Source organism: Eubalaena glacialis, chromosome X (assembly GCF_028564815.1).
Source record: "Eubalaena glacialis isolate mEubGla1 chromosome X, mEubGla1.1.hap2.+ XY, whole genome shotgun sequence".
Classification (NCBI taxonomy): domain Eukaryota; kingdom Metazoa; phylum Chordata; class Mammalia; order Artiodactyla; family Balaenidae; genus Eubalaena; species Eubalaena glacialis.
Genome location: NC_083736.1, coordinates 41,371,773 through 41,398,833, shown reverse-complemented (window position 1 = coordinate 41,398,833; position 27,061 = coordinate 41,371,773). Strand labels below are relative to the sequence as shown.

Here is a 27,061-nt window from a genome sequence, read left to right as displayed (position 1 = left end):
TTTTACCTTCTATCCTTTGTCTTTCCTTTTGTCTGAAATGTAGCAACTACCTTCTAATTAATATGCCTCTAAATCTTCTGCCCTCCATTTAGTACTTCATCTTGCTGTCAAGTGATCTAGCATGCAAATTTGATCATTATTAAAAATATTAGAAATTCTAAAGGCTTCTCATTAGCAGCTGCTGCCAATGTGAAGTCTACTTGAAATTTTTAGCAACAAAAGTTTAAATCTATACTCTTCAGCTGATATAAATGAACGAGCAGGGCTTAATCCTGAGAGACATTCGAAAGTTTAGTCTAAAGAAGGAGAAACTAAGCTTACTTGCAGCATATGGGGGTATGTGGAAAAAAGTTTATGTTCATTTGAACAGTGAAAGGAAACCAAAAGAGAAGTTATGCACTGAGCTTCCACTAAAATGTTCCTAAGGAGTTAGGCTGTGAACTTTTCAAGTCAAGTTCACTGAAATATGAAAAGAAGTAATCAAGATAATGAATATTCCTTGAATGATATTGACTCATGCCAATGTAGGAGACATCTGGAAGAATGTGAAGGAGTATGAAGATTAGCGTATTTTAGAAAAATAGCTAGAATGTAGAAATTTTGAGATTTACTAAATGACTTACTCAGATAAAGGACTTTATGGAATTGTAGGGCTCTAAAAGACCCAACTTGAACTTAAAAGTGCAAAGAAAAAAACAAGAGTGGTGTTGACTTTTTAAAATAACCACAGGTAATTCATTCTCAAAATGATAATAAGGGATTAGTAGGTGACAATAGGAGAGAACACCATGTCCCATTATTAATCACTCAGTGCAAATACAGTTCATAATCTCTTATAGTCCCACAAATTTTTCATAAATTTTGCATAAACTCATTGGTGTTGAAACTTGACCTGGGGCTTTTTATAGTTTTCACTTAGCTCATCAGAGTGACTATTTATATGTTTTACTGCAGAAATATTAATGTGTTTGATGCTAGCACACTGCCACAAACTCTGGTGGGAGGGTAAAATAACTGTACTGTTTTACCTTTCTAAATCCAAAGAATTCTGAATACCAAAACACATTTGGCCTAAGGGGTTTAGGATAAAGGACTATGAAGCTGTAGTACTACTTCTATGTAGCCTTTCCTAAATGTTCCCCTCTCTCAGAAGCGCCTTCCTCTATGCCCTCCCATTTTTTTTTAAAAAACAGTATCTCCATCATTAAAGCAAAGATCATGTATTTGAACGTTTTGACTATTTCCCCATTTATTTTAAGCAGCCTGAGAAGTGATCAGATCCTTCTGTCACCTAGCACTATACCTGAGTTCCAACTCAGTTCATAATGTAGATTAAACAAATAAAAGAATGAAAAGAACTGGGTAGAGCCGAGTGAATGACTGGATAAGAAGGCACAAAGTAAATTTTCCTTAGATTCTTTATGGTTGGGCAGACTAAGCATTTAACCATGAAAACCTAAAAGTCACACATTGTAAATTCACAGTATTTTAAGAACTAAAAAAAAGCAATAATCCAGGGAGAAAGTTAAGGAAGAAGACCATCTTTGCAAATCTTCTCCATTCACTTGTTATGTCTAGGTGATGATTATTATTATTTTTAAATAGCCTACAATTCATAAGCTCAATGTATACTGAATTAATGCTTTACTGAAAGATAATTCAAAGAAGAAAAGGGAGGGTGTGTAAAAATTGCAGTTCATATTAAAGACGGTTTAAAATACCAAATAAAGTGATAAAAATAGAAAATTCAAGCACACATCTAAAAGAAATGGAGAAATGGCTGACAAGGTAAGTGGGGGTCAGACTGGAGGTACACATGGGGATTTTAAAGAAAGTACATCTGTGCCTTTGTACATTTAGAATAGTTGGTTGTCACTGGTGACCTCAGCAAGAGAAGTGACAGGAGCATATAGAAAGTCAAATTGCTGTGGATGGTAGAGTGAACAGGAAGGAGATGAAGAAAATGACTCAAAGCAAAAGCAGAGGGAAGGAACTGCAAGGGAGAACCATTTCTTAAGAATTGGTATAGCTCACAAGCCAGAACAAACTAATACCACTTCCCTTGTTGGCAGAATACTAGACTTGAGGACCAAAGCAATGATGTGGATGTAACAGTTTTAAAGCGAAACTAAGCTTGTGGAAAAAGACTCCCTCTCTATTTCTGTAACAATATATTCTCTGTGTTGTCTTCTGACCTTTATCTAGTTCACCTATTTGCTTTTCTTAAATAGAAGTATTCCCCCAAGTTCTGTCCCCAACTCCCCCCTCCTCTTCCTCTCAAGGCAATCACGAACCACTAGGTAGAAGATCCCCTAGTCGGTCAGCTCTGACTTTGCTCTCTGGAATCCTGCATTTACTACAGCTTCTAATAAACAGCTCTATACAACTATTTTACTGGCTCCTCAAACCTGCCACTGTTTCAAAATGAAGCCCCATGCCACAGATATATCCAAGTGGCTTTTACATAAGACAGATATGGGCTTAAATCTCGCTCTAACCAAATGGGTGACCATGGGATGCTGAGAGGCATACCTGAGATACAGTCTGGGAAGCACTTTGCTCAGTGCCTGGCTAAGGACCAAGCTCAGTTTATTAACTAACATTATTACTAAACCATCTAGAACTCAGACTTGAAAACCCAAAGTATCTTTGATTCACTTCTTTATCTTATCATCCAGAAGCTAATTCTATCTATTTAACTGCTAGAAACATCTTTATGAAACTCAAATTAGATCGTATTAGTTAAAAACCTACCAAAAGCTCTCCAACAGAATAAACTTAAGTTGGGCACACAACACATGATCTGCCACTAAGAACTTTTACAACTATATCTTTCTTATTCTACTACTGATCACACACATTGTGTGTGAGCACACTCAAGCCAGAATATACCACCAACTGTTGTCAACATATATACAGCAGAGTTGCGTCATATAAAACATTTAAGTTCGTGCAAATACACAGTAGGGAAGGAAGTCAGAAGGGAGGGCAAAGGAGGAGGTATTAGGGAGAAAATGAGAGCAGGTGGAAGAGAAGATGATCTGAAGCGAGTACGCATTTACCTTTCCTCTAGGCAGCCGGACTTCCCCTGAGCTGCTCACAATGTAAGCAGCTTACCATGCTGAGTATGATTTTAGTAGCTAGTGCAACAGGGTCTCCCAACGTAAGTTGAATATTTTGTCTGGAGCTCTACTGAAGAAAAGGGATTTATTCCCTCACTGAAGGAAAACATGACTGTGTTGGACTGAAGGAGACATGGTATGTATATATACTATTGTGTTATGGATGAACTTGGGAATCTTTCTGATGGTGCAAGAGTTTGGTCTTAAGTTGGCTTTAGGTGCTATACCTCTCTCCTCTCCCTGCCTCCACATCTTTACCCTTCACACAAAATATCCGCTCCCCAAAATACACAGACTTCTCTGACTCCGTGGGGCTGGAAAGAATTGAGTGGGTCTGTTGTATTTCTTTCAATCTATTTATTTGTATGCACTAACTTTGACTTCAAGACAGGAACTATGCCATATACACATATACATACCCTCTCAGTGCCTAACCCAGAGCCTTGTATACAGTCAGCAAATATTCATTAAATGAAAGAAAGTACAAACAAAAGAAAGGGAGCAATGTTGGTTGGTGAAAAGTATACTTTCAGTAATAGATGAATGACTGTATTTTAAAAAGGAAGTTTACAGAGTAAGGCCTAGGGGTCTGGATTTATGGTTAACATTTTCAATCTGCATGATGACAAACAGAGCTTGCTAATCATATCTCGTGACAACTCAAGCTGGGAACAGAATTCTTAATATAATGAAGAATGCAATCAAGATTCAAATGATTGGACACGTTGTAGCACAGAGTAAAAATGGAATAAGGTAAGTATATAAGTGCATTTACTTAGGCTAAATAAATGTAAGGAAGGTATGAGGAACAACAGTATCACCAGTAATTTTAAGTAAAAAAATATTCAAATTATGTGTATCCAATTTTAACACAAGGCAACCTTAAGATAAAGATAATGCAAGTGTCAATGCTCAACATTTCAAATATTAAGAGGGACAATGATAAACTGGAAGGAGTCTAGAAGGACGACAAGGATGATGGGGGTGAGCGGGATGAAAAGACGATAGAGGTCAGATGTTTAAATTACCGAAGACCAGATAGGAAGAAGAGACTATGACAATAATCTTTTCTCTGATTCCTTTTTCCCTCTTCCCCCAATATCCAATCTGTGAGCAAGTGCCGTGAACTTTTAGCTCTACCACAGCCCCTACTTTAATCCCTCTTTCTACCCCCTTGGGTTAATGTCTGTCCAGGATGGTCTATCCTGTTGCAACTGCCTCCTAACTCACCCCCTACATACACTTCTAAACTTGCCCCTTGGAATCCATTCTCTACAAAGCAACCAGATTCATTTTCTTAAAGTTTAAATCAGAACCCATCCCTCTCCTGCTTAAAATCCTCTAATGGTAACCTGTAACATCCTGAATTGATTTATAAACTTACCATGTTCTAAAAGTCCATGCACAATCTGGTTCCTGGTCAGTTCATTGAGCTTACTGTTACCCCTCTCTCTCATTCTGCCATAGACATACTGGTCTTTTTGCCCTATAAACATGCCAAAGTTATTCCCAATTCAGTCTTCACTTGCTCCCTGGGCCTGAAATGGTGTACCCCTAGATCTCTGCCTGGTTGACTCCATCTCATTATTCAGGTCTAAACACAAAACTCATCTTCCCAGACACCTTCCCTGACCATTTTAGAAAAAGCAGCACTCTCACCCTCACCCCCCAAATATTATCTATTTTGTCTTAGTCATATTATTTATCAGTAATTTATTCAACTGTCTGGAGGTCTGCCTTGCTCCACTAGAATTTAAGTCCTCTGAGGTCTGGGATTTTAACTTACACACTGCTATGTCTATCCTTAGAGCCTAGAACAGTGTTTGGTATAGAGCTGGTTCTCAAACACTTGTTGACTGGGATTTGATCTAAATCCCAAATATATTTAGGGAATTGGGACCAAATGACAGGTAGATTATAGGCCAATTTGTAAAGAACTTTCAAGAATTATAGTGAGGTAATGAGAATGTTCAAGAAGTTGCTGGATGCCCACAAATTATAGATGTTATAGAAGGAATTACTGCATTAAGCAGAAGTCCTAACTAAATGACCTCTAAAATCCTTTCCAATTATAAAATCCTAACCTATCCAAAAATGTAATGAGTCACTTTCAGTCTTCATAGCTGTTATATATAAATTGTTTCTATACTGCACCATCCCTTTACCGTCAGGTGATCTGAATCAGCCTCTAGTTTATGCCTATTTCCAACTTACTAAATATCTTCAGTGACTTTATGTAATTTTTTCTCCCAAAGGTAAACCTGAACTTAATATTCAGAGCAAAAGACCAGTCTGAGATATAACAGGATAACCCCATTACCAATTACATTTATAGAGTATGGTACCTAAGATCCAACTTTTTAAAGGATTTGTACATTACTTGCTATGATTTGCTTTTTTTACCTTTTGTCTCCCCCTACCACTTCTGCCCAGGACTAGAAAACTAGTGCAAATGATAAAGGAATAAGATAATCCACAGGCATGTTACCTTGACCCCACAGTTTTTGTTTGAATAAAATTTTAGATTTAGGTTTGAAATCACTTTAATAAGCTAGGATTCCTTTCAAAAAACAGTAGTTTGAAAACAACACATGCTGACCAAATTAATATAGCTGTAGGAAAAATACTTAAGTACTATTTTAACTAAGATGAAGACAAACTTATTTTATCAGCGAGTATAAAGCAGTGTATTTCAGAATGAGTTTTTGAGATCAATTCTTCAAAGATACTGGTCAAACAAATACGTTTGGGAAATACATTATAACCCTTCTCCCCCACACAAAAAATAATACCAACTTTACAGTCTCTAAAACATTTTACAAAAAATTAGAAAATAAAGGACTTGTTGAACTTTATATAATCCATCGTTTCCCATATTTCTTTGACCAGAATTCCCCACCTTTTGGGGTTAGACGTAATAGTGGTAGAAAACACAGTTTAGGGAAACACTGCTATATAGCACTGTTTGAAAATATTACTTCTAAATAGATTTATAAAATAGCTAGGATAGAAACTGTGACAATAAATGAGAAGGTTACTGGGGTATATGTATTCAAATAACTTGAATTAAGTGTTTAAAGCAGGTAAGAAAAGGGACAATTATAAGATGGATGATTTAATTAAAAATTTTAAAATTAACGTTTAAGTCAAATCCCTATATTAAATGCTAATTTCTCTGTACCAGAAAATATTTTTGTGATGCCATTCCCTCGCCCTGATACTAAGTGCAGTCTTTCAATATTAAAACTAAAGTTCTCCTAGGAATTGAGTGGTTCAGCACAGGTTTGTTTGTGAATCTGCTGGTTTAGAATTATTTGTGCCTTTGTTCCTCTTTGTACCATAGTGTACTGACTATGGGGAAGGGAAAAATACTTTTAACATGTGGATTCTCTTATATTACATTTTGCTAGACATCTGGACCATTTTGTTTTGATGTCAACATAAGTCTATGGGGGGAAAAAGTACTGAATAGTTAACACTCCCCAAAAAGAGAGGGACTACAGCAGTTTTAGAAAGCACTTACTTAATCATTTCAAAAAGCTTTGGATCTGAGACCTTGATATTTCGTGCCATATTCCAGGAAAGATGAACCATGGGTACTATTGACTTCACACTTTGCAATTTGTTCCATTCGTACCGTTCCACTGCCAATTTATACTGGCAGGCTAGGAAAAAAAAAACAGTTATAAAGCAACCCAAAGTACCAAAGATATGAAGATAACCATTATCACCTTCTCAGGTGATATCATCAACACCAATTCTGAAAATCTCAAAACATTACAAAAATATTTTTAATGTTTTTTTGGTAACTGTGGTAATAATAATAGTAGCGATCATGTAAAGAGTGCTTACTATAACTTTGTGCCACGCATTTGTTCTGAGGTATTTCGATACATTATACCATTTAATCTTTACCATTACCTTATTAATTTTATCATTTCCATTATACAGATGAAAAAATTGAGGCCCAGAGAGGTTATATAACTTGCCCAAAGTTGCAAAAGCCAGGTCCTGGTCCTAATCCAGGTCTTTCTGGCTCCAGAGGCCATATTCTTAACCTTAAATATCTACTGCCTGAAGGCAGGCATAAATCAAACAGATTTTGACGTAACAGGGCTATTCATGTGACATACCAGATAAAAGAAAAATTTCAAAGAATGAAATTTTGTACTTTGCTTTCTCCCATAAAGGGTTTCCTTTAAAAACCAAGCACTCTAAAAATTATTAAAAGTACCTCTTGTATATAAAGACATAAATTTGTTATTTGCTGAGATCTACAGTCTTGGATTTCTATTTGTTAACTTAGTATCTTGTACTACAAATTAAAATTTTACTCAAGGAGGCATTCTTCCTCCAATTTTTAGTGAGTTATATTCCAAGAAAAAAAAGAATAAACCCATCAGATAGAATCCCTTATAAACTAAAGTTGTTAGTTTTTTGGTTTTTTTTTTTAAGGCATATTCTTTAAAATACCTGTAAGTGGACCAACATTCCAAGCAATGTTGTTGCACCAGCCAATAGCCTGAACCCAATGCACAGTGCCTGCATTTATCCAGACCAAATCTCCAGGTCGCTGAATAAACCTATACACTGGAACATTTGCTTCATAAAGATCTTCAAGGTTGGGCCACCAAGAACCCATTAGGAAATTCAAATTATTTCTGGAATAAGAAAAAATATTGCAAATGGATCAAGTACTTTAATAAGCTCATTATAAGATTGAAAGACATTATCAAAAGTTTTTAAAAATATGCTCATTCATTGCACTTGAAACTTACTGCTTATGCAATAAGAAACTGCAGTATGTAAAGTGAGTGAAGTTACAGTTAGGTAGTAGATGACTTATCCAAAGATCAGTATTACTACCTTCCACTGATTTTTCAAAGATCCAAATGAAATCAAAAGCTATTTTTAAGTAACACTTATATATATTAACCTTTAATTTCATTTCACTACAGGCTATTTTGATCAAACCCTTTTCCTTGGCACATCTAGAAATCTCTAACAGGTAAATGGAAGGTGGAGTTGGCATCAAGTCATCTAAATCCATAAACAGGAACGCCATGACAGATATAAGTTCAATGTCTGAGGAAAAGCAGAATAGAAAACAGAAATGTTCTCTACTGCTGTTTTGAATCTTAAGCAGGAAAGGGAGCAGCACGTCAGTCTCTGTACAGTTTTGATGACTAGCTAACTAAAACTATGCAGTTGAAAAAAAAACTTTATCAAAAATGAACATACACGCACAAATAACAATCATCACCACTACCACCACCACCGATACTTTGGAAACATTCTAAAGATCATATTACTAAGCTTTTCCTTTAAAATCTGGCTTCTTATTCTACTTCATCATGATATGATACGAAGTATTTTTTAAACTACATACAGTGCAGAAAAACTTGCCTATAAAGCCAAATATGGTTATAAACACAAATCCTAGTCCTGCTTAACCCATGTGTTGTTATAAAATTAGAAAAAACTTTCTAACCAAAAGCAAGCAAGCAATCAAGTAAGACCACCTAATAATCAATAGCTAAGTTAAAAAAACAAAAAATCAAACTTACAAAAAAAGAAAAAAATCAAGCATCCTCTTAATCATATAGTCAAGTGAATGGTTATTTCATGACTGATATTATCTAAAGTCATAAAACAAACTATACAGACATGGTCAAATCAATTAATATCAAAGGAAGTATCCTTATGTGAAACAAAATTACACTGAAATGCGGAGGTAGCAAGTGCTATTTCTGCAACTTAGTTTTAAATTTACCTAACCCTTCAGACTTTTTCTTTTAATTATCCACATGTTCAAGCTTTTTAGACATTATCTGCCTATTCTAATTATTCTTTATTCTCAGGTTACCTCTACATTCAGATAGGAAAGAAAACTAAATCCTAACAATAGTCAATCCCTACTCAGAAATAATGAACAAGGATCACTGTACTGTAGCTGCAATAATGTACTACTATCTCAAAGTTTAAGAAATAAAAATATTCCTGCAGCACAACAGAGATTTCCTACATGACACAGGTCTTTCTCTGCTACCACTAGATTGCTGGTCCAGTATAGATTAAAGTAGATCAGGTTATTTCATCACAGCATTTGAAACTTTAAAATTCCACATCTTGAGCTTTCTTACATTAAAGGAAACCTATACATTAGATAGTAAAGACAATAAAAGGTGATTATCTTTTGCTTGTATATAAAGAAATTTTGGATTATTATGGTTGTTTTTGCAACTATATTTACACTTCATACTAAATCAAGATATTTATGGCAACGATCTTTTAACCCAAAATTTAAATATTATAAATTAGTATGTAGAATATGTGTATAATTAGTTTTCAAAGTCTCTCATATGTAAATGTTTTTGGTGGTTTTTTCTCTCTTTATCTTACTGGGCTGGGGGGAATAACACCAAATGTATGTATAATTTATGTGTTTAACCATAATAATTTTCCAATTTTTAATGGAAAAAATATCAGGTTCTTAAGTAATGGAGTATTTTTTTAAAACACAGTAAGACAAATAATTAAATTTAAATCAATGAAAACAATTCCAAGGTACCCTTTAACACAAGATAATTAAATGAACAGTTTCTAGGATCTTAAGGAAAGGAACATTTCCACTATGTGAGTTCTTTGAATTCTAGGAAACAAAATCTGAAGCTGCTGTTTAAATTTTATAAAATTCCTTTATAGGAAAAGTTGTCAATGTAGTTTTAAAAAGAATTTATATCATGATGATATAGCAAAGAGTAATACGTTCAAGCTTGTGTTATTAACCACCTATAAGGGTACTCAATTACAGAATTCCTTCCACTTCTAAAACCATTTATAGTAGAATAATTTTTCTTGTAATACAGATCTTTCACATGAACAAGTATTTACACATCAATTGTTTAATGAACCCAGTAAACAACTCAACTTTCTACCCCCTAAATTCAAGACTATTACTACTACATGAAGTGGTTTCAAGGCATCTTTCTTAAAGTATTCCCAATAACACAAAATAATAGGTTTGTAATCAAATCATTTTAAATGAATTTTCTGCTGAATGGTAAGTGAAAACTGGTTACATGCATTAGGATATCCAGTTTAGTAAGCTGCCCTTTACAATTACTATTTTTGAATAACTATGTTTAAAGAAAATTCAGTTTGGAAACCTACTTTTCACAGAAGTCATTCAGAACACCCCAGTAACCTTCAGGAACAACAAACCATTCACAGTCACCTGGACCAATATTTATGTTAACTGAACAGAAATTGTTATTTTCTTGATGACCTGAAATGTGAAAAGAAAAAAATAATCAGCAGACAATAAATTCTATAGAAAAATGTGTCTTTAGAAATGAAACCTTGGAAATGTTCAACAGAGAATGCTCCAGTGCTATTCAATTGTTTATCTGTATAGCATTTTTGTGTCAAGTCTAGTTTTAGAGCTGAGTTTGGTCAACTCCTAACTTATTCAGTAGGAGCTTCTGTGGAAGACAACCTAAATCATGGTTAAAAGCTTAGGTTTTGAAGCCAGGCTCCTTGGCTTAGTCATTATGTGAACCTGGGCAAGTTTCTAAACCTCTGACTCAGTTTCCTGTAAGATTTGATGATAATGATTCTGATAAGTCAATGGGTTGTTCTGAGGATCAATGAAGTAAGGACTGCTTCTAATAGTGCCTAATACATGGTATGTAATAAATATTAGCTATTATTGATATTGTTACCACTTCTTCCTTGTGAACTAATCCCCATTTCTCACAAGTAGTATTAGGACATCAGTAAAGAGGCAGGAAGTCTAATTTTCAAAATGTAGCTGCAGGAGTGGTATCAACAAAGATGGCAGAGCAGGGAACTCTGGGGGAACTCGCCAGAAACACCAAAAACAAAAACAAAAAATCTGGTGAAAACTGTCAGAAGCAACCTTACCAGAAATCTGGACAATAAGTCAAAGGTTTACAGTAACCAAGCAACTGACAAAAAGAAAAGGTGACTTAAACACAATAGGAGTTCTTTATGTAACCTACCTTATCTCTACCTCCACCACCGGTGTGGCAGTGGACTTAAAAGAGTAGTTTGTATGGCTAGTGTGAGTGTTCCTGGTTCTGGAGGGAGCAGAGTAATCTTGTTCCCAAAGAACTGTGTTCCTCTGTTTTGTCTACACTGCAGTTTCCCCAAAAGACTGACAGAAGGGACTTCTCTTTGTTTCACCTACCTCAGTACTCTATCAGGGCAAGCATTTCAATGGAGGAGGAGCCCCCCCAAAACACTGTAAGACTAAAGAACAAGCTGATACCACCAAGGACAAAAACAAAAACAAAACAAACAAAATAACCAGTTGGGGCAAACAACAGACATGCCAAAGGCTTGGAAGGAAAAGCTGGGGAGTGAGATTTTAGGGGAATAAAGGCTTTGAAAAGTTCCTGTGTATACTGTAGAATTTAGAAGCCAAACGCATACGCAGGGCAAGAGGTATGCTCAGAAAAAAACCTAAGAAGACCATAAACTAACCTCTCGCTGACCTTTAGGCTCAGTGCAAGCAAGGAAGTAAAAGCTAAAGTAGAGTTGTAAGCAGCATGGCTAAGTATAGAAGGAGTGACTCAAAATGGAGGCAATCGGGACTTCCCTGGTCCAGTGGGTAAGACTCTGCACTCCCAATGCAGGGGCCCCGGGTTCAATCCCTGGTCCACGAACTAGATCCCACATGCATATGCTGCAACTAAGAGTTCGCATGCCACAACTAAGAAGCCCGTGTGCCACAACTATGAAGCCGCATGCCGCAACTAAAAGATCCCATGTGCCGCAATGAAGACCTGGCGCAGCCAAAGTAAAATAAATAAATAAATTTAAAAAAAAAATGGAGGCAATCTGCAAAGACGTAGAGAATTCTTTTTTCTTTTTCCCACTCTTCTTTCCTTTTTTGGCCACCAGGCATTTAAAGAAATCCCTGTCATATCACTGCTGAGATAATTAATAGAAAGGAGACTTCAGTGCCCACACACGACAAGGAATACAGTCTTTGCAAAAATAGTGTGAATACTATATATAAAATAGATAACTAACAAGGATAACTAGTAACTACTGTATAACTCTACTCAATACTCTGTAATGGCCTATATGAGAAAACAATCTAAAAAAGAGCGGATATACGTATATGTATAACAGAAAAAAAAAGTGTGGAAAGTCACTAAACGAATAGATGACTATGGCCCACAACAAGCAACAACAACAAATCTTAGAAAGAGAGGAGAATCTGATTTCTGTAACTGCTGCATTGTAATATTCAAAATGTCAAAACACTAGCAGAGCACTATGCTAAAGGTACAAACACTTCAGAGACTACATGACTACATCCTACAGAGAATATACTCAAATACTCGAAGTCAGTTTTCAACAAAAAATCACGAGGCATGTAAAGAAACAAGAAAGTATTGTTCAGTCACCGAAAGAAAAGGAAAAAAAAAGAAAGAAAGAAATTAACAAAAGCTATTCCTGAAAAGGCACAGACACTGGACTTACTAGGCAAACACTTTATATCAACTATCTTAAAATATGCTTAAAGAGCTAAAGAAAACCATGTAAAAGAACAAAAGGAGGGACTTCCCTGGTGGCGCAGTGGTTAAGAATCCGCCTGCCAATGCAGGGGACACGGGATCGAGCTCTGGTCCGGGAAGATCCCACATGCCGCGGAGCAACTAAGCCCGTGCATCACAACTACTGAAGCCCACGCGCCTAGAGCCCGTGCTCTGCAGCAAGAGAAGCCACCGCAATGAGAAGCCCGCACACTGCAACAAAGAGTAGCCCCCACTCACCGCAACTAGAGGAAGCCCGCACACAGCAATGGAGACCCAACGCAGCCAAAAAAATAAATTGGAAAAAAAAAAAAAAACCCAAAAGGAAACAAGGAGAATGATGTCTCAACAAACAGATTATCAGTGAAGAGACAGAAATCATAATAAGGAAGGAAATAAAAGTTGAAGCTGGAAAATATAGTAAATGAAATGAATTCACTAGTGGGCTTCTCAACAGCAGATGTCAACAGGCTAAAGAAAGAATCAGCAAACTTATAGATAGGTCAAATGAAACTATACATTCTGGGGCGAAGAAAGCAAACAATGAAAAAAAATTCACAGACCCTAAGAGACCTGTGCGACACCATCAAATATGCTAACACATGCATTGTGGGAGTCCCAGAAGAAGAAGAGAAAAGGGCAGTAAGAATATTTGAAGAAATGATGGTCAAAAACTTCCCAAATTTGACAAACGACATGAATCTACATATCCAAGAAGCTCAAGGAACTCTAGGAAAGATAAACTCAAAAAGATCCACACTAAGACACATTAATAATCAAGCTGTAGAAAGGCAAAGAAAATCTAGAAAGAAGGAAAGGAGAAGTGACTGTCACATACACGGATCATCAATAAAATAGCTGGTTTCATATCAGAAACCATGGAGGCCAGAAAGCAATGGCTTAACACATTTAAATTGCTGAAAGGAAAAAAAAAATTAACCAAGAATCTGGCAAAACTATTCTTCAAAAATAAAAGAGAATCTAGTCAATCTGCTCTGTAAGAAATGCTAGAGTTTTTCAGGTTGAAATGAAAGAATATAAGACAGTAACTCAAAGCCCTATGAAGAGATAAAGGACCACAGTAAAGATAACTACGTAAGCTGAAGACTCACACTCCAATTTTGAAACTTACCTCAAAGGTAGGGTAATCAAACCTGTGTGGTATTGGCATAAAGACAGAGATATAGATCAGTGGAACAACATCAAGATTCCAGAAGTAAACCCATACATCTATGGTCAACTGATTTTCAACAAGGGTGTCAAGATCATTTAACAGAGGAAAAAATAGTCTTTCCAACAAATGGTGCTGGGACAACAGGATAGCTATATGTAAAAGAATACTGTTGGACCCTTAGCTCATACCATACCCAAAAATCTAACTCAAAATGAATCAAAGATCTAAATATAAGAGCTAGAACTATAAAAATCTAAGAAGAAAACATAGAGGCAAATCTTTACAACTTGGATTTGGCAATGGTTTCTTAGATATGACACTGAAAGCATAAGCAACCAAAGGAAAAATGAATAGATTGAACTTCATCAAAATTTAAAACTTTAGTGCATCAAAGGACACAATCAAGAGTGAAATGATAACCTACAAAATGGGAGCAAATACTGCAAATCATGTATCTGATAAAGAATTAATATCCAGAATATATAAAGAACTCTTGCAACTCAACAACAGAAGGACAAACAACTCAATTAAAAAATGAAGAAAGAACTTGACAGTCATTTCCCCCAGAGTAGATATACAAATGGACAACAAGCACATGAAAATCAAAACCATAATGAAAAAACATGTCATATCCGCTAGGTCAACCATAGTTAAGAAAAAAAATCAGTGCAGGTGAGGATGTGGAAAAATTGGAACCTTTGCACACTGCTGTCAGGAATGTAAAATGTTGCAGCTGCTGTAGAAAGCAGTTTGGAAGTCCTCAAAAAGTTAAACACAGAATTGCTATATGACCCAGCAATTCTAATTCTAGGTATATAACCAAAAGAAGTGGAAACAGGCATTCAAACAAAATCTTGTACATGAATGCTTATAGAAACACTGTAGTCACAACAGCTAAAAAGTGGAAGCATCCCAAATGCTCCTCAAGTGATGAATGGATAAAAAATGTTCTATATCCATACGATGGAATATTATTCGGCCATAAGAAGAAATGAACCATTGATACAATATGGATGAACCTCAAAAACATGCTAAGTGAAAGAAGCCAGACACAAAAGGCAACATATTGTATGATTCCATTCATATGAAACATCCAGAACAGGTAACTCTATACAGCCAGAAAGCAGACTAGGGGTTGTGAGGGGCTGAGAGGAAGGGCGGAAATGGGATGACTACTTAACGGGTATGGGGTTTCCTTTTGGGCTGATGAAAATGTCTTGGAACTACACAGAGGTGATGGCTACATGGCACAGTGAATGTACTAAATGTGACTGAACTGCACACTTCAAAGGGGTTACTTTTGTTATGTGACTTTTCCCTCAATAAAGAAAAGTGTAGTTGCTCTTGCCATACCGTCTGTGTACACCACACCCTGACTCTTCTATGTATCACAGTATAATGTGAAGACAGTAGTCTTAATACTTACAACTGTCTCTTACCACAGGTAGATGGCTGGAATTGTCCATGGCATGGACTCTAAATAAAATTTACCTCTAATTAAAATTAGAGATGTTGGGACCCCATCATCTTACTAAAAACCTTTCAGGATAGAGCCTGAGAGCATCTCTAGTTTAGAACATAGACTGATCATAAAGTCCATTAAAGCAGGTAACATACCTATCTAGGTAACTCCAGGAACGAAGTGTTTGCCCCATGAAAAAGTACTCAAAATAGTTTTAAAAAACTGAATGGAACTAATTAACATTTCTTCTAATACCAAGTTGTCTAATACAGTAACCACCTGAAATACGGTAATGTGAACTGAGATGTGCAGCAACTGCAAAGTACATACTGGATTTCAAAGACAATATAAAAAGGGAGGGAAGTCCCAATAATTTTTATACTGATTACACGTTAAAATGATAATATTTAGATATATCTGGGTTAAAATTAATTTCACCTATTTCTTTTTACATTAATGTTACTATAAAATTTTAAGTCATGTATGTGACTTGCATTATATTTCTATTGGACAGCACTACCCTAAGGGAATTCTTTAGAGAATTCTTTAACGTTCCATAGGACACTTCTGAAAAACTAATACCCTGTATATAAACCAACCAAAAAAACCCCAACAGTCTAGACACAAGTGACAAAGTGATCTATCAAGTTTGCTTTCCCCTTGATCTGTAATGAAAAACTGCATTCTTTGATGTGGGGATAATACTATTTGCATAAAATAATTCAAATTGATGAGAGAAAATTTCGGTTGAAATGAATCTTAATAGAACCAGTCCAATACTACATGCATAAGAAAAATGAACTCTAGAGAGTTCGAATAACTTGCTTAGCATTTACATTGGAATCTAAATGACAGAGCGGGGAGTAGATAGGTCTTCTGCCATTTATTCCAGAACTGTTTCCACTTTATCCAATTATGGATAAAACATCACAAAATTAGGCTTCCAATGGCCTGAGGACAAAAACTACAGCCTAATCCTGGCTGTACATTAGAATCCTCTGGAGAACTTTTTTTTTTTTTTTTTTTTAATATGGATGCCTGGATCCCAATCTCCAGATATTAGTCAACTATATATTTTTTAAAACTTTACCAGAAGATTCTAATGAGCAGCCAGAACTGGGAACCACTGACGTACGTTACCCAGACGCAAGCATAGGCCTATTCTGAAACAATTTTTTAGCTACAATTAAATAAGCAGGTAATAAAGAAGGAAGCAATCTGGTCTTCAAACCATGGCTACTTCAAGTAGCAAACAAGTACATGAGGGTGATATGCTGCCTGTAGGCATTGGTACAACTGAACTCGTTATTACCAACACCCATCCTAATTGTTAAATATTTTGAACATCACCCTGTGAAATTTCATGTCAATTAAACGGAGCACAAAAACAATGATACATTAGTATCGGACAGAATTTTAAGTCTAAAACCAATGTAACTTCATTTTACAAATGGAGGAAAAAAAAAAAAAGACCCAGAGAAGAAATGTGACTTGCCAAAGTGACAAGCCTAGTTAGTGGTAAAGTCTGGACTAGATACTATGGTGAGTCTAGTAATGTCTCCACATCAAGTGTCGCTATAAACTGTACATTGCAACCCAATAAGACGATTGCAACCTACACCTTTTTTAAATGAAATAGAATGGAAAAGATTAGAAAATGTATTGTTCTATGAAACTGTTTTTGTATACATACATGTGCACTAGGTCATAATATAAAATATATTTCTTATTGTGATTGTGGTAAAAGTAAGTTTAGAAAAAACCGTCACACTGCAGTAGATGGGATCAAAAATAGTCTTTAAGTCACAGGGACTTATTTTCCCAGGAGTGCTCCAATGACCGTGTTTCCAGATTACATTGCTATTGTTTCAGGGATATTATATTTCAAAAAAGATACTACCAAGTGGAAAAATCTTAATAATCTGAGCTCAGTTAAAGAGTCAAATCTGGTAATAGAAATAAGCCTTTCAGTTTCATTCATTATAAATGGAAAGAATCCAGTTCTCTTTTTCATGTTTCACATTTTGATCAATTTGTGTGTCAATATGTTAGTTCATAAAAGTTACCTGGTGTTCTACTTCCTGGAACTTTCATGTATAGCTGAACTGTGTTCATACCCAGTATGGTATGACCAACGTGGCTTAGAAGATTTCCTGCTGATACGACACGCACAAAAGCAGGAAGTTTAGTCAGCTCATGTAGCTGCAACTTCCACCTGCAATAAAATATCAGATCAAGATTGAAACCCTGCTATAAATATTTGTAGAAGTTAACCATTTCTTCAAAAACCTTGTGTTCCAATCAGAAAAACAATCAAATCTATAAATATTTTACTTTTGCATAGGAAACTGTGGAATGCTTAAATTTTTAAGTTTTGCAAAGAAAACTTCCTAACAAAAAGAAGCATAAAAATTAAGTAAATAAAAGAAAAAACTGACTTCCCTATTTTTATAATTGTTGTATAATTCTATTTTATAAATATATTTTATATAATTATAAATATAATTTTATGATTGTATAACTACATATAGAAGGGTCTTGAGGAAAATTTGTACAAGAGTTTTAAGTCAAAGAAAATAATCACAAAACCTAGCAAAAATAATTTGGCTAAAACCTGTATATCAACTTAGAAAAATGACAAGGAACAAAACAGAAGAGGAAGTTGTAGACAATTCTCAGTCTTGCTAATAGGAAACCTCTTTGCATCAGTTCACAGAAACACTACTATGAAGACTTACTTTTTGTCATCAGACAGGTCAATGTTGGTCCCAAACTTTATGGTTTTAAAGGGTCCTTTCCTTCTCCTCCCAGAACTTAAAAAGAGACATAATATTAGAAACATGCCTTTTAAACAGAAATACTAAGTGGACATTACAAACGACTTACTTATCTGAAGACGTAGATTCATTATCTGAGTGGTCTTTATGGTGACTTCTTTTCTCATTTTCTTCCTATAGATTAAGCAAAAAGCAATCCAGCTTAGTATGTATTCTACAACCAGATATCCTTTCCATCATACAATTGAAAAGTTTACATATAGATCAGTGGTGTTATCTACAGACCTCTTTCACATGAAAATTTCTTCAAAGACCACATTAAATAGAAAGCCAAGAAAAGTCAAAGCTCACTGGCATGGTATCCAACCTCCTCCATCGGCCACAAAGTTATCCTGAGTTCTTCCTTATTAATATTCTTCTATAAGGGGAAAAACTAGAGCTGCTCATTCTCGGCCCATTTTCAAGAGAGGAAATTTAAGGAAAGTTGAGAGGCCTAAGAAGTGTCAATCTTGATTATAAATTTCCTAAACTAACAGAGGTGTGTGCGTGTGTATGTAGCTATATATGTATGGAATACATAGGGAAGGGGGGAGGGTAAGATGTTCTCTATTCTTTATTACAGACAAATGGAAGAAGTTCTTCCTGGGTTAAATCTTTTTTTTCCCCCACAATGAATGATAAACATTTACAACATTATTAAGTAAATTAAGTGTTGGATAAATATAGGTGCTTTTCAATGAAAATATTACTATTATTTATGATTTCTGTGTCACAGACATGGCATTTCTTAATACTGTCCTACGATTTCTGAGTTAACTATACTTAGTGACATTTTGGCCTCCCTCCTTCTAAATATATATGTTTTTTAAACATTTGTCAAATTTTCCGCACATAATGGTCCATACCTCCAAGGCACACAAGAAATCACTGTTTCTTTGATTATGGATCCCTTTCCATTTAAGTACTGTGTCTCTCATCATCTTCTTCCAAATACTCCTTTGATGATCTCTGAATCCTGTTTACTATCTATTCTTTTCTGACCGTAATACTACCACAGAGTTGAAGTATCTCAAAAGTTTGAACCAGAGAGATTTATATGGACAACAAATTCACTGCAACGCGTGAAAGTTGCAGGATAGTTTTTATTAAATGAATTTCTCTACAGGATATGGGGAGTGGTAGTAAGAAAGGAACACAAATATATGATTAGCAGGTACAAATGTTGCCTTGATTGAAAATGTGAACTCGGGGCAAAATTTTAAACAGAGATAAGCAAATCTAAAGAACTACAAATTAAAGACTTGCAGGCGCATATTGAATTTCAGCTGTGGGATACGTACAGAACAACTTAGTACAGATAAGTGTTTGAGTAATACATTTAATAAACTCACTTTTATGGATGTTTTATGTTCACTTCGTAGGAGAATTCAAAGTTCTCATTTCATTGTTAAAGGATTTTAATAATGCCTCATGGCTGAAAGTCCTGTGAGCCTTTTAATAATAATCCTGATTATTTTTCAAAGTTTTATTCTTTTATTTTCTGTATATTTGGAAATAATTTATGCCTCTCCTGGAGTTTTCTCTTTCAAACCGAGATGGGTAATGCTTCCTGGGGGAGTTATATATCAGATAATACTAACCTGGTAGAGTTTAATGGGAAGGAATAAGACAAGGGACTCTGCAAGCATAAAGCAAACTTAAGATTTAGTTTATCCTCTAATATCAGTGGTTCCCAATCAGGGATAATTTTGCCCTGCAGGGGACATTTGGCATGTCCGGACACATTTTTGATTGTCATAACTGGGATAGGGGTTAAGGGGTGTGCTATGGACATCTAGTAGGGAGAGGCCAGGGATGCTACTAAATATTCTACAATACACAGGACAGCTCCCCACAACAAAGAATTACCCAACCCAAAATGTGAATAACGCCAAGGTTAAGAAACCCTTCTCTAAACAGAAATATCCCAGAAATGAGGGAGACATCTCACTAGACAGTAACAATATTTATCAACCCATAGGTTTGCTTAGACTTAGCAGTAAGAGTAAACCGGATAGCACTTATAAAGTATGTTATAAAAATAATAATAATAAACTATTTTATATAACATAAAATGAGATGTTACAAAAGTAAAGTGCCCTTTCAAAGTAAACTATAAAATAATAAAACAAACGATCTCCAAAATAAAATAATCTTCAGGAAATAAATACTTACTCTCAATGATTCCTGGAAAGAGGAGGCCTGGTACTGTGCATATTTAGCAATTGTAGTATGAGATCGATTACTTTCACAGTGCCAGATTTTCTTCGTTCCAGTGGGATCCCAGTTTTCATCTGCTGGCTGCAACAACTGTGTCCTCACTTCCACCATGTGTTCATTGTTAGCTTCTACCAAAGTTTTGGTAGAGAAAAGTCCCAGGTCTTCATAAATAAATAAATGTAGTTAATAAATAAAAATTATATTTGGAATAATATTTTATTTTTTTAACGTCTTTATTGGAGTATAATTGCTTTACAGTGTTACTTTCTGCTGTATAACAAAGTGAATCAGCTATATGCATACATATATCCCCATATCCCCTTCCTCTTGCGTCTCCCTCCCACCCTCATATATACACTACCAAATGTAAAATAGAGAGCTAGTGGAATAATATTTTTAAAGTGTATTTTTGGTTTTTTTTTTAAAGAAAAAAAAGGAAAATGTTTCATGGTGCTCTATCCAATCCCCCTAAAAACTAACCAGGGCCTCTGCACACCCTGAGCTTTATGCCAGATTTGCACAACCATACGCTGAAGCCCTGGACCTAATCGTCATGCCATCAACAGAGGGAGAATAATCAAGGGGCCAGGGGCTAAAGATTCACTTGTTTATTCAATCTCTGCAGGTGACAGGAACTACTTAGGGGGCTACAGTACTTATTAGTAATATCAAATTTTCCCTATATTTTATCTTAAAAATTTCTTCTATTAGTCAACCTAAATCAAAATTATAATTATATAATTGGATGAAAATAAAAGCTAAATTAAAACACCACCAGTGGGGCTTCCCTGGTGGCGCAGTGGTTGAGAGTCTGCCTGCCGGTGCAGGGGACACGGGTTCGAGCCCTGGTCGGGGAGGATCCCACTTGCCGCAGAGCAACTGGGCCCGTGAGCCACAATTACTGAGCCTGCGCGTCTGGAGCCTGTGCTCCGCAACAAGAGAGGCCGCGATAATGAGAGGCCCGCGCACCGCGATGAAGAGTGGCCCCTGCTTGCCACAACTGGAGAAGGCCCTCGCACAGAAACGAGGACCCAACACAGTCAAAAATAAAAATAAATAAATAAATTAAAAAAAAAAAGTTTAAAAAAAGAAAGATCAATTTGGCTACAATATGCAAAATTTAAAAAAAAAAAAAAACCACCAGTTAATTTAACCATTATCGTATCTTCACGTTATGGATTAAAGAAGTAATAAGTACTCTCTCTCTCTCACACACATATTAAAATGAAAATGTGAAAAACTACAAAAGAATAGAAAAGTTTCTGCCAGTGCTTTAGAAGTTAATAGACAGTAAAGGAAATATATACACTTTTCCTTTTTCTTATTTAAAGCTTACCCAACTTAAGAGCTCCAGCAAGGCCACGTATTACTGTAACAGGGTTGTTTGGATTTGTACAAAATTGGTGTAATGGAGGAAAGAAAGCATCACGTTTATTTTCCAACTGTAAAATTAAAACGCATTGTTAGATCTCCATAAAGCAGACCTTTTAGAAAATATTATGCCAAATTTATATTACTTACTACAATTTAAATAAATAATACATCCTATGTGTCGTTATTCCTATTTTATGTTTTATAGCATTTTATCACTATGTCTTTTGATTCTAATTGTAATTAGTAACCACATACATTTCTCTTGTCCATTATATCTTGAACAAAATACGTGGAGAGATACAGAAGAAAGTCCTATCACATGCTACAGTGTGGATGAATCTTGAAGACACTTTAAGTGAAAATAAACCAGTTACAAAAAGAAAAATTGTGTATAATTTCACTTATATGAGGTATCTAAAGTAGTCAAATTCATAGAAACAGAAAGTAAAGTGGTGGTTACCAGGGGCTGGGGAGACCAGGGAAGAGGGAGTTGTTTTTTAATGTGTATAGAATTTCAGATTTGCCAGATGAAAGTGTTCTGGAGAGCTGTTTTGAAACAATTAGAATATACTTAACACTATGGAACTGTACACTTAAAAATGGTGAAGATAAATTTTATGTTATGTGGTTTTTCTCTTATCACAAAAGAGAGGAAAAAAAAAATCAGCATTTAAAATATTACCAAAATGCAAGCAGGCTGAAGAAGACAACCCGTGAAAGATAAATAATAATTTTGCATTTTTCCCCCCTCAAACCTCAGTATAAAAGTTTTATTACACGTGTATCCCAGTGCTTCCCTTACATACTAAAGGATTAATATGATAACAGTTGGCTCCTAGAGGGTGAAAACAGGGTCAAATCTCCAAAAACACTCAGTAGTTTAAAATTTCTTCATTTGGGGTAGAAGTGGGAAGATGGAAGGAAATGGTGTAGGAGGACCTATTTCGGAGAAACATAAATAAGAGTTGCTTTGATTGAACTCTTATCAACTTCCTATACCACATGTCTAAATGTCCATTAAGTAAAACTAATCCCCAGTTTTAAATAATCTATTAAGCTTTTTAATGACATATTTATTATCACATCTTATGTTCTCGAACACTTTTTTTTGAAGGTAAATATTTTTTTTTTTTGGTAGATGTATAAAACAGAATGAATGTTAAGGTCCTTACAACTAGTAGAATGCAGATTTAAAACATAGCTTACTCAAAAAGAAGTTACACTTTTAGGTAGTTTTTGCCTAAATCTGCTCAAAATTGGGTGCAGTAAAAAGTATTTCTCACTACTGTAATGTAATCGCAGTTAATAGCTGCGAAGGCATGTTTTAAGTGCTATTACAAAATCTTTTTGAATACATCATTTTTTTCCCCGAAACATCCAAGCTGCTGCCAATAATTCTAATGTTTCCTAAAGGGCATCCATATTGATTTAAAGCAAGATCTTATGAAAGACAGGTAGGTGCAAACACTGGTTTGATTTACTTCTAGTCAGTCAATTCAGACTCACATAAATACTAGGTGTAGGTGGATTCAACTTGTCCTTTGGCAAGGGAGGGTATGGTGAAGATGGTGGTCTTGGAGGCGGACATTTATCCAATAAAATGCTACTGTTAGATAAGCCATTTTTACCTAGATTCCTTAAAAAAAGAAGAAGGGAGAATAAATCAGCTGTACATTTATTTAGAAAACAGAAAAAAAAATCCTGAATTAAGTCCTAATTAAATTACTGGGTAGTTGCACAAATCCATGAGATTTGGATCCACCAGGAAAAAACTGAGAACAATTATTCATTTTAGTAATTACTTAGCTTGATTCCTATATCTCCCACTGAAGAAAAGTAATAGAAAAGATACTACAACACACGAATTATTGATGACATTTCCTTATTTCGCTGGTAATTTTCCAATATATTTTCTTTACCTGAAGAACAAACACAAACTCCAATTTCCTCTCCACCAACTTCCACCATCAGATTCTTTCCATTAAATGTTAAAACAATAACTTGACCAAAAAAGGTCTAGGTAATAGTAAAAATAGAATATATCTCTCTTTCTATGTCTCATCTCAGTAACTATAACCAGAATATCTTAGTGACAATTCTCAAACCTGAAAAGACCTTTTCCTTTCTTTTCTCAAATGTTGGAAAGAATTTTCCGTGTAACTCCTTGGCAAAATTCAGCAAGACTCCAACCTACTAAATTTTACAGCTAATTATACCAATTTTTAAAATGAGGCATATAGTTGCTATCCATTATCTGACACTCTATATAATTATTACTTACTAGTATTTGGTGTTTCTTTTTCTTTAATGAAGGTATCATGTTTGTTAAATTATAGATTATTAAAATATGGTAGAATTATTCCCAAACTGCAATTCTTTTAGTGTAAGAAAGAAAAAGAAAGATATTTCCAATTTCCTAAAGTTTCTACCTAACTCAGAAAATCAGCGAGATATAATTTTGAGCTTTCAAATCATTCCAGAGTAACTAACCTACCTCACCCAATTATTACAAGTTCAAAACTAATCATTACATTAAACTATCAAATACTCTTAATGTATTAAAATTTCAGATAAGAATTTGAAGTTCAACTAACATTTAAGGTTAAAGGTTAAATAAATGAATATTCTACTCATTACCAGCTTTCAATGTATCTCTCCACAAAGTAGGAGTGCCCTGTACATTTAAAGATAGACATGACATCTAACCTCCTAAATTTAGGTATAAAATTGGTATTAATTTGTAAACTCCACGGCAGTAGAAAATACTTGGCTGGGACTAGTAAAGAAACAATTCAAATATTATCATTAAACCAATGCCAAGATAAAACATTCAGTTACAATTTCCACATAAATAATTAAGTTTTCATGCTGAACTGTGTATCTACCACTCTTCAAATTTAGAATTTAAACAAAATATGACTCCAAATACATAAAATTTGTTTGCCAGAGCAGGAGATGGATGTACTGTATAGCACTAATTAATATTTTAAGGAATTGGACCAAGTATTTTAAGGATATGGACCGAGTATTAAAACTGTACCATAAAGGAGCATCTCATGCTAGTTAAACGTGACACAAAAATTTAAGCTTCTACAACATTCTGGACATTGAGAAATGAGGCTAGAAAAAAGGGTTTGATTGATTAGCAGAATTCTGCTTCTGTCATTTCTACAATTCTGTAACAATTAAAAGAAAAAAAGCAAATGGGAAAGTAAATAAAACAAAGAAAGCTGTAGCTGCCTTTATTTTAAAATAGAAAAAAAAAAAGTGAGGCATGACTAAGGGAGCTGAAATTGACTCAGCCACTGAATGTTGCAATTACAATTTTTAAACAAAAAAGAAGCCAAAGTATTGTAACCACCTTCTGATGTATAGCATCCACCACAAAGATGAACCCAACAAAAAGTCAGATTAAAAATAACGGGGCTTCCCTGGTGGCGCAGTGGTTGAGAGTCTGCCTGCCAATGCAGGGGACACGGGTTCGAGCCCTGGTCTGGGAAGATCCCACATGCCGCGGAGCAACTAGACCCGTGAGCCACAACTACTGAGCCTGCGCGTCTGGAGCCTGTGCTCCGCAGCGAGAGGGCGTGACAGTGAGAGGCCCGCGCACCGCGATGAAGAGTGGCCCCCGCTTGCCGCAACTAGAGAAAGCCCTTGCACAGAAACGAAGATCCAACACAGCCAAAAATAATAAATAAATAAATAAATTTAAAAAAAAAAAAAAAAAAAAAATAACGAACACTTTAAAGACTAACCACATATGTGAAAATAAGAGGGTAGTGAGGATGCACTATGCAATCAAACTGTATCTAGCAGTTTCTTACTGTATTTCAAACATTGATTCCCTGCCTACTGAGGTCAAGTCTGGAACAAATAGGAATTTCCCTTAAGGAACTGATGTAGGTAGCTGTCTATATAGTGACTATAACCTTTTTCCACTGAAAATGCTAATGCAAAGACAGAGATGTGGATAACAGGAACAGACTTTATCTTCTGAACATGTAAATGCCCAACACTTTATAATACTTCAAGCCAAATAATGAAACTTTAATACAACAATCCAAAGTGGAGAAAGGCATTAAAGTTAAAGAAGCAGGTGCTGGAAAGGATTTAGACATTATCCCATTTTAAATTCTTTTCTCCCATCTTGAAACTCTTTCCCTGAGCAAAGTAGAGTAAGAAGAAATTAGTCATTGCCCAATTATTTTAAATTTTGGCTTAAACTTAATTTCAAATTCACCCTCATCATTTGGTAGAGAAATCAAACCGTGCTCTGTAGATAAACTGACCTACACTTTAATTATCTTTCGTTATGAAGTTCCTACACCAGAAACATCAAGTCTCTTGCACCTACGTCACTTTCCCCTTCTAAGTTCTGGACCCCTGCCCAGCTCAGGACACCATCAACAGAACAGAAATGGCAAACAACATGACACATACCATTTGCCACCTTGACTTTTCTCTAAGCCTCAGGAGATTTTTATCTCCAGTTTATCAGAGCATTTTTTTCTTGTCTCTTCATTAATAAACTGAGGCCTAAATTTACTGAAATAACCCAAGCAACCCCACAGGTCTATAGTGTTTTGATGTATCTAGCTACTACAAATTGTCTTTAAGAGTTAAGAGCTGAAAATAAATCTCTAAAAATGTACTTTAAAATTCTGAAGTCAACGTTTATATACACCTCAACACTGAGATGGAAAAGAGTATAATCTTTAATATATTAAACACCATCACACCTAGTTACCCACAGCATAAGACTTTATTAATGAAAACTTAAGGTAACTGCTACTGTATACTGTTTATAACTTGTACCTCCATGGAACTCTTTCTGACAATATTCTTCCAGAATCCCTTAGGTCCCATACGGTCCATGATGTTAGTTTTGGACCACTACATTTTCCCCCATTTTCTAGCAACTTTCCTAAGACTATCGAGAACAGAAGAGGGAGGAAGACCCTGCTCCAGCAGAGTGGCAGCAGCACTACCTAGGAAATGGGACAGAGGTCCCAGCAGCTGAGTGGAGAGCAGGTAGAGGGCAGTACAAATTGGCAGCAAGCCAAGGCATTGCATCCAAGGAGAGCTCAGTATAGCATTTGATGTGGATATTAAAACACGCCTATTCTCTTTAGGCCCAGAGTTGAAGTGAGTGATAGTGTAACATCTAGACAAAAGGACTAACATAAAAACCTTATTTTCTAAAGAATTTTATTTTAGAAATTCAGGTATCTCACTGTATGCTTTAGAAGAATTTAGCCTGACTTGGAGATCATCCAGTGTGGTTTTAAGTCACTGACATGAAAAAATCTGGTAAGGCAGTTAAG

The 27,061-nt window shown here is 35.4% G+C and overlaps 1 protein-coding gene across 8 annotated transcripts in view; it reads right to left on the bottom strand.

The window, feature by feature from the left end:
- KDM6A (lysine demethylase 6A) overlaps positions 1–27,061 on the bottom strand; it is a 210,683-nt gene that overhangs the window by 12,880 nt on the left and 170,742 nt on the right. For 7 of the 8 annotated variants that reach the window (XM_061179140.1, XM_061179143.1, XM_061179142.1 and 4 more), the window contains 9 exons: positions 23,244–23,373; positions 21,700–21,805; positions 20,319–20,524; positions 18,214–18,278; positions 18,066–18,140; positions 17,394–17,542; positions 10,296–10,410; positions 7,596–7,783; positions 6,646–6,787 (listed from right to left, as the gene is read on the bottom strand). In XM_061179140.1, coding sequence (XP_061035123.1) covers positions 6,646–6,787; positions 7,596–7,783; positions 10,296–10,410; positions 17,394–17,542; positions 18,066–18,140; positions 18,214–18,278; positions 20,319–20,524; positions 21,700–21,805; positions 23,244–23,373 — 1,176 coding nt within the window. The remainder of the gene's footprint in view (positions 1–6,645; positions 6,788–7,595; positions 7,784–10,295; positions 10,411–17,393; positions 17,543–18,065; positions 18,141–18,213; positions 18,279–20,318; positions 20,525–21,699; positions 21,806–23,243; positions 23,374–27,061) is intronic. The other variant, XM_061179148.1, reaches the window with a different exon arrangement.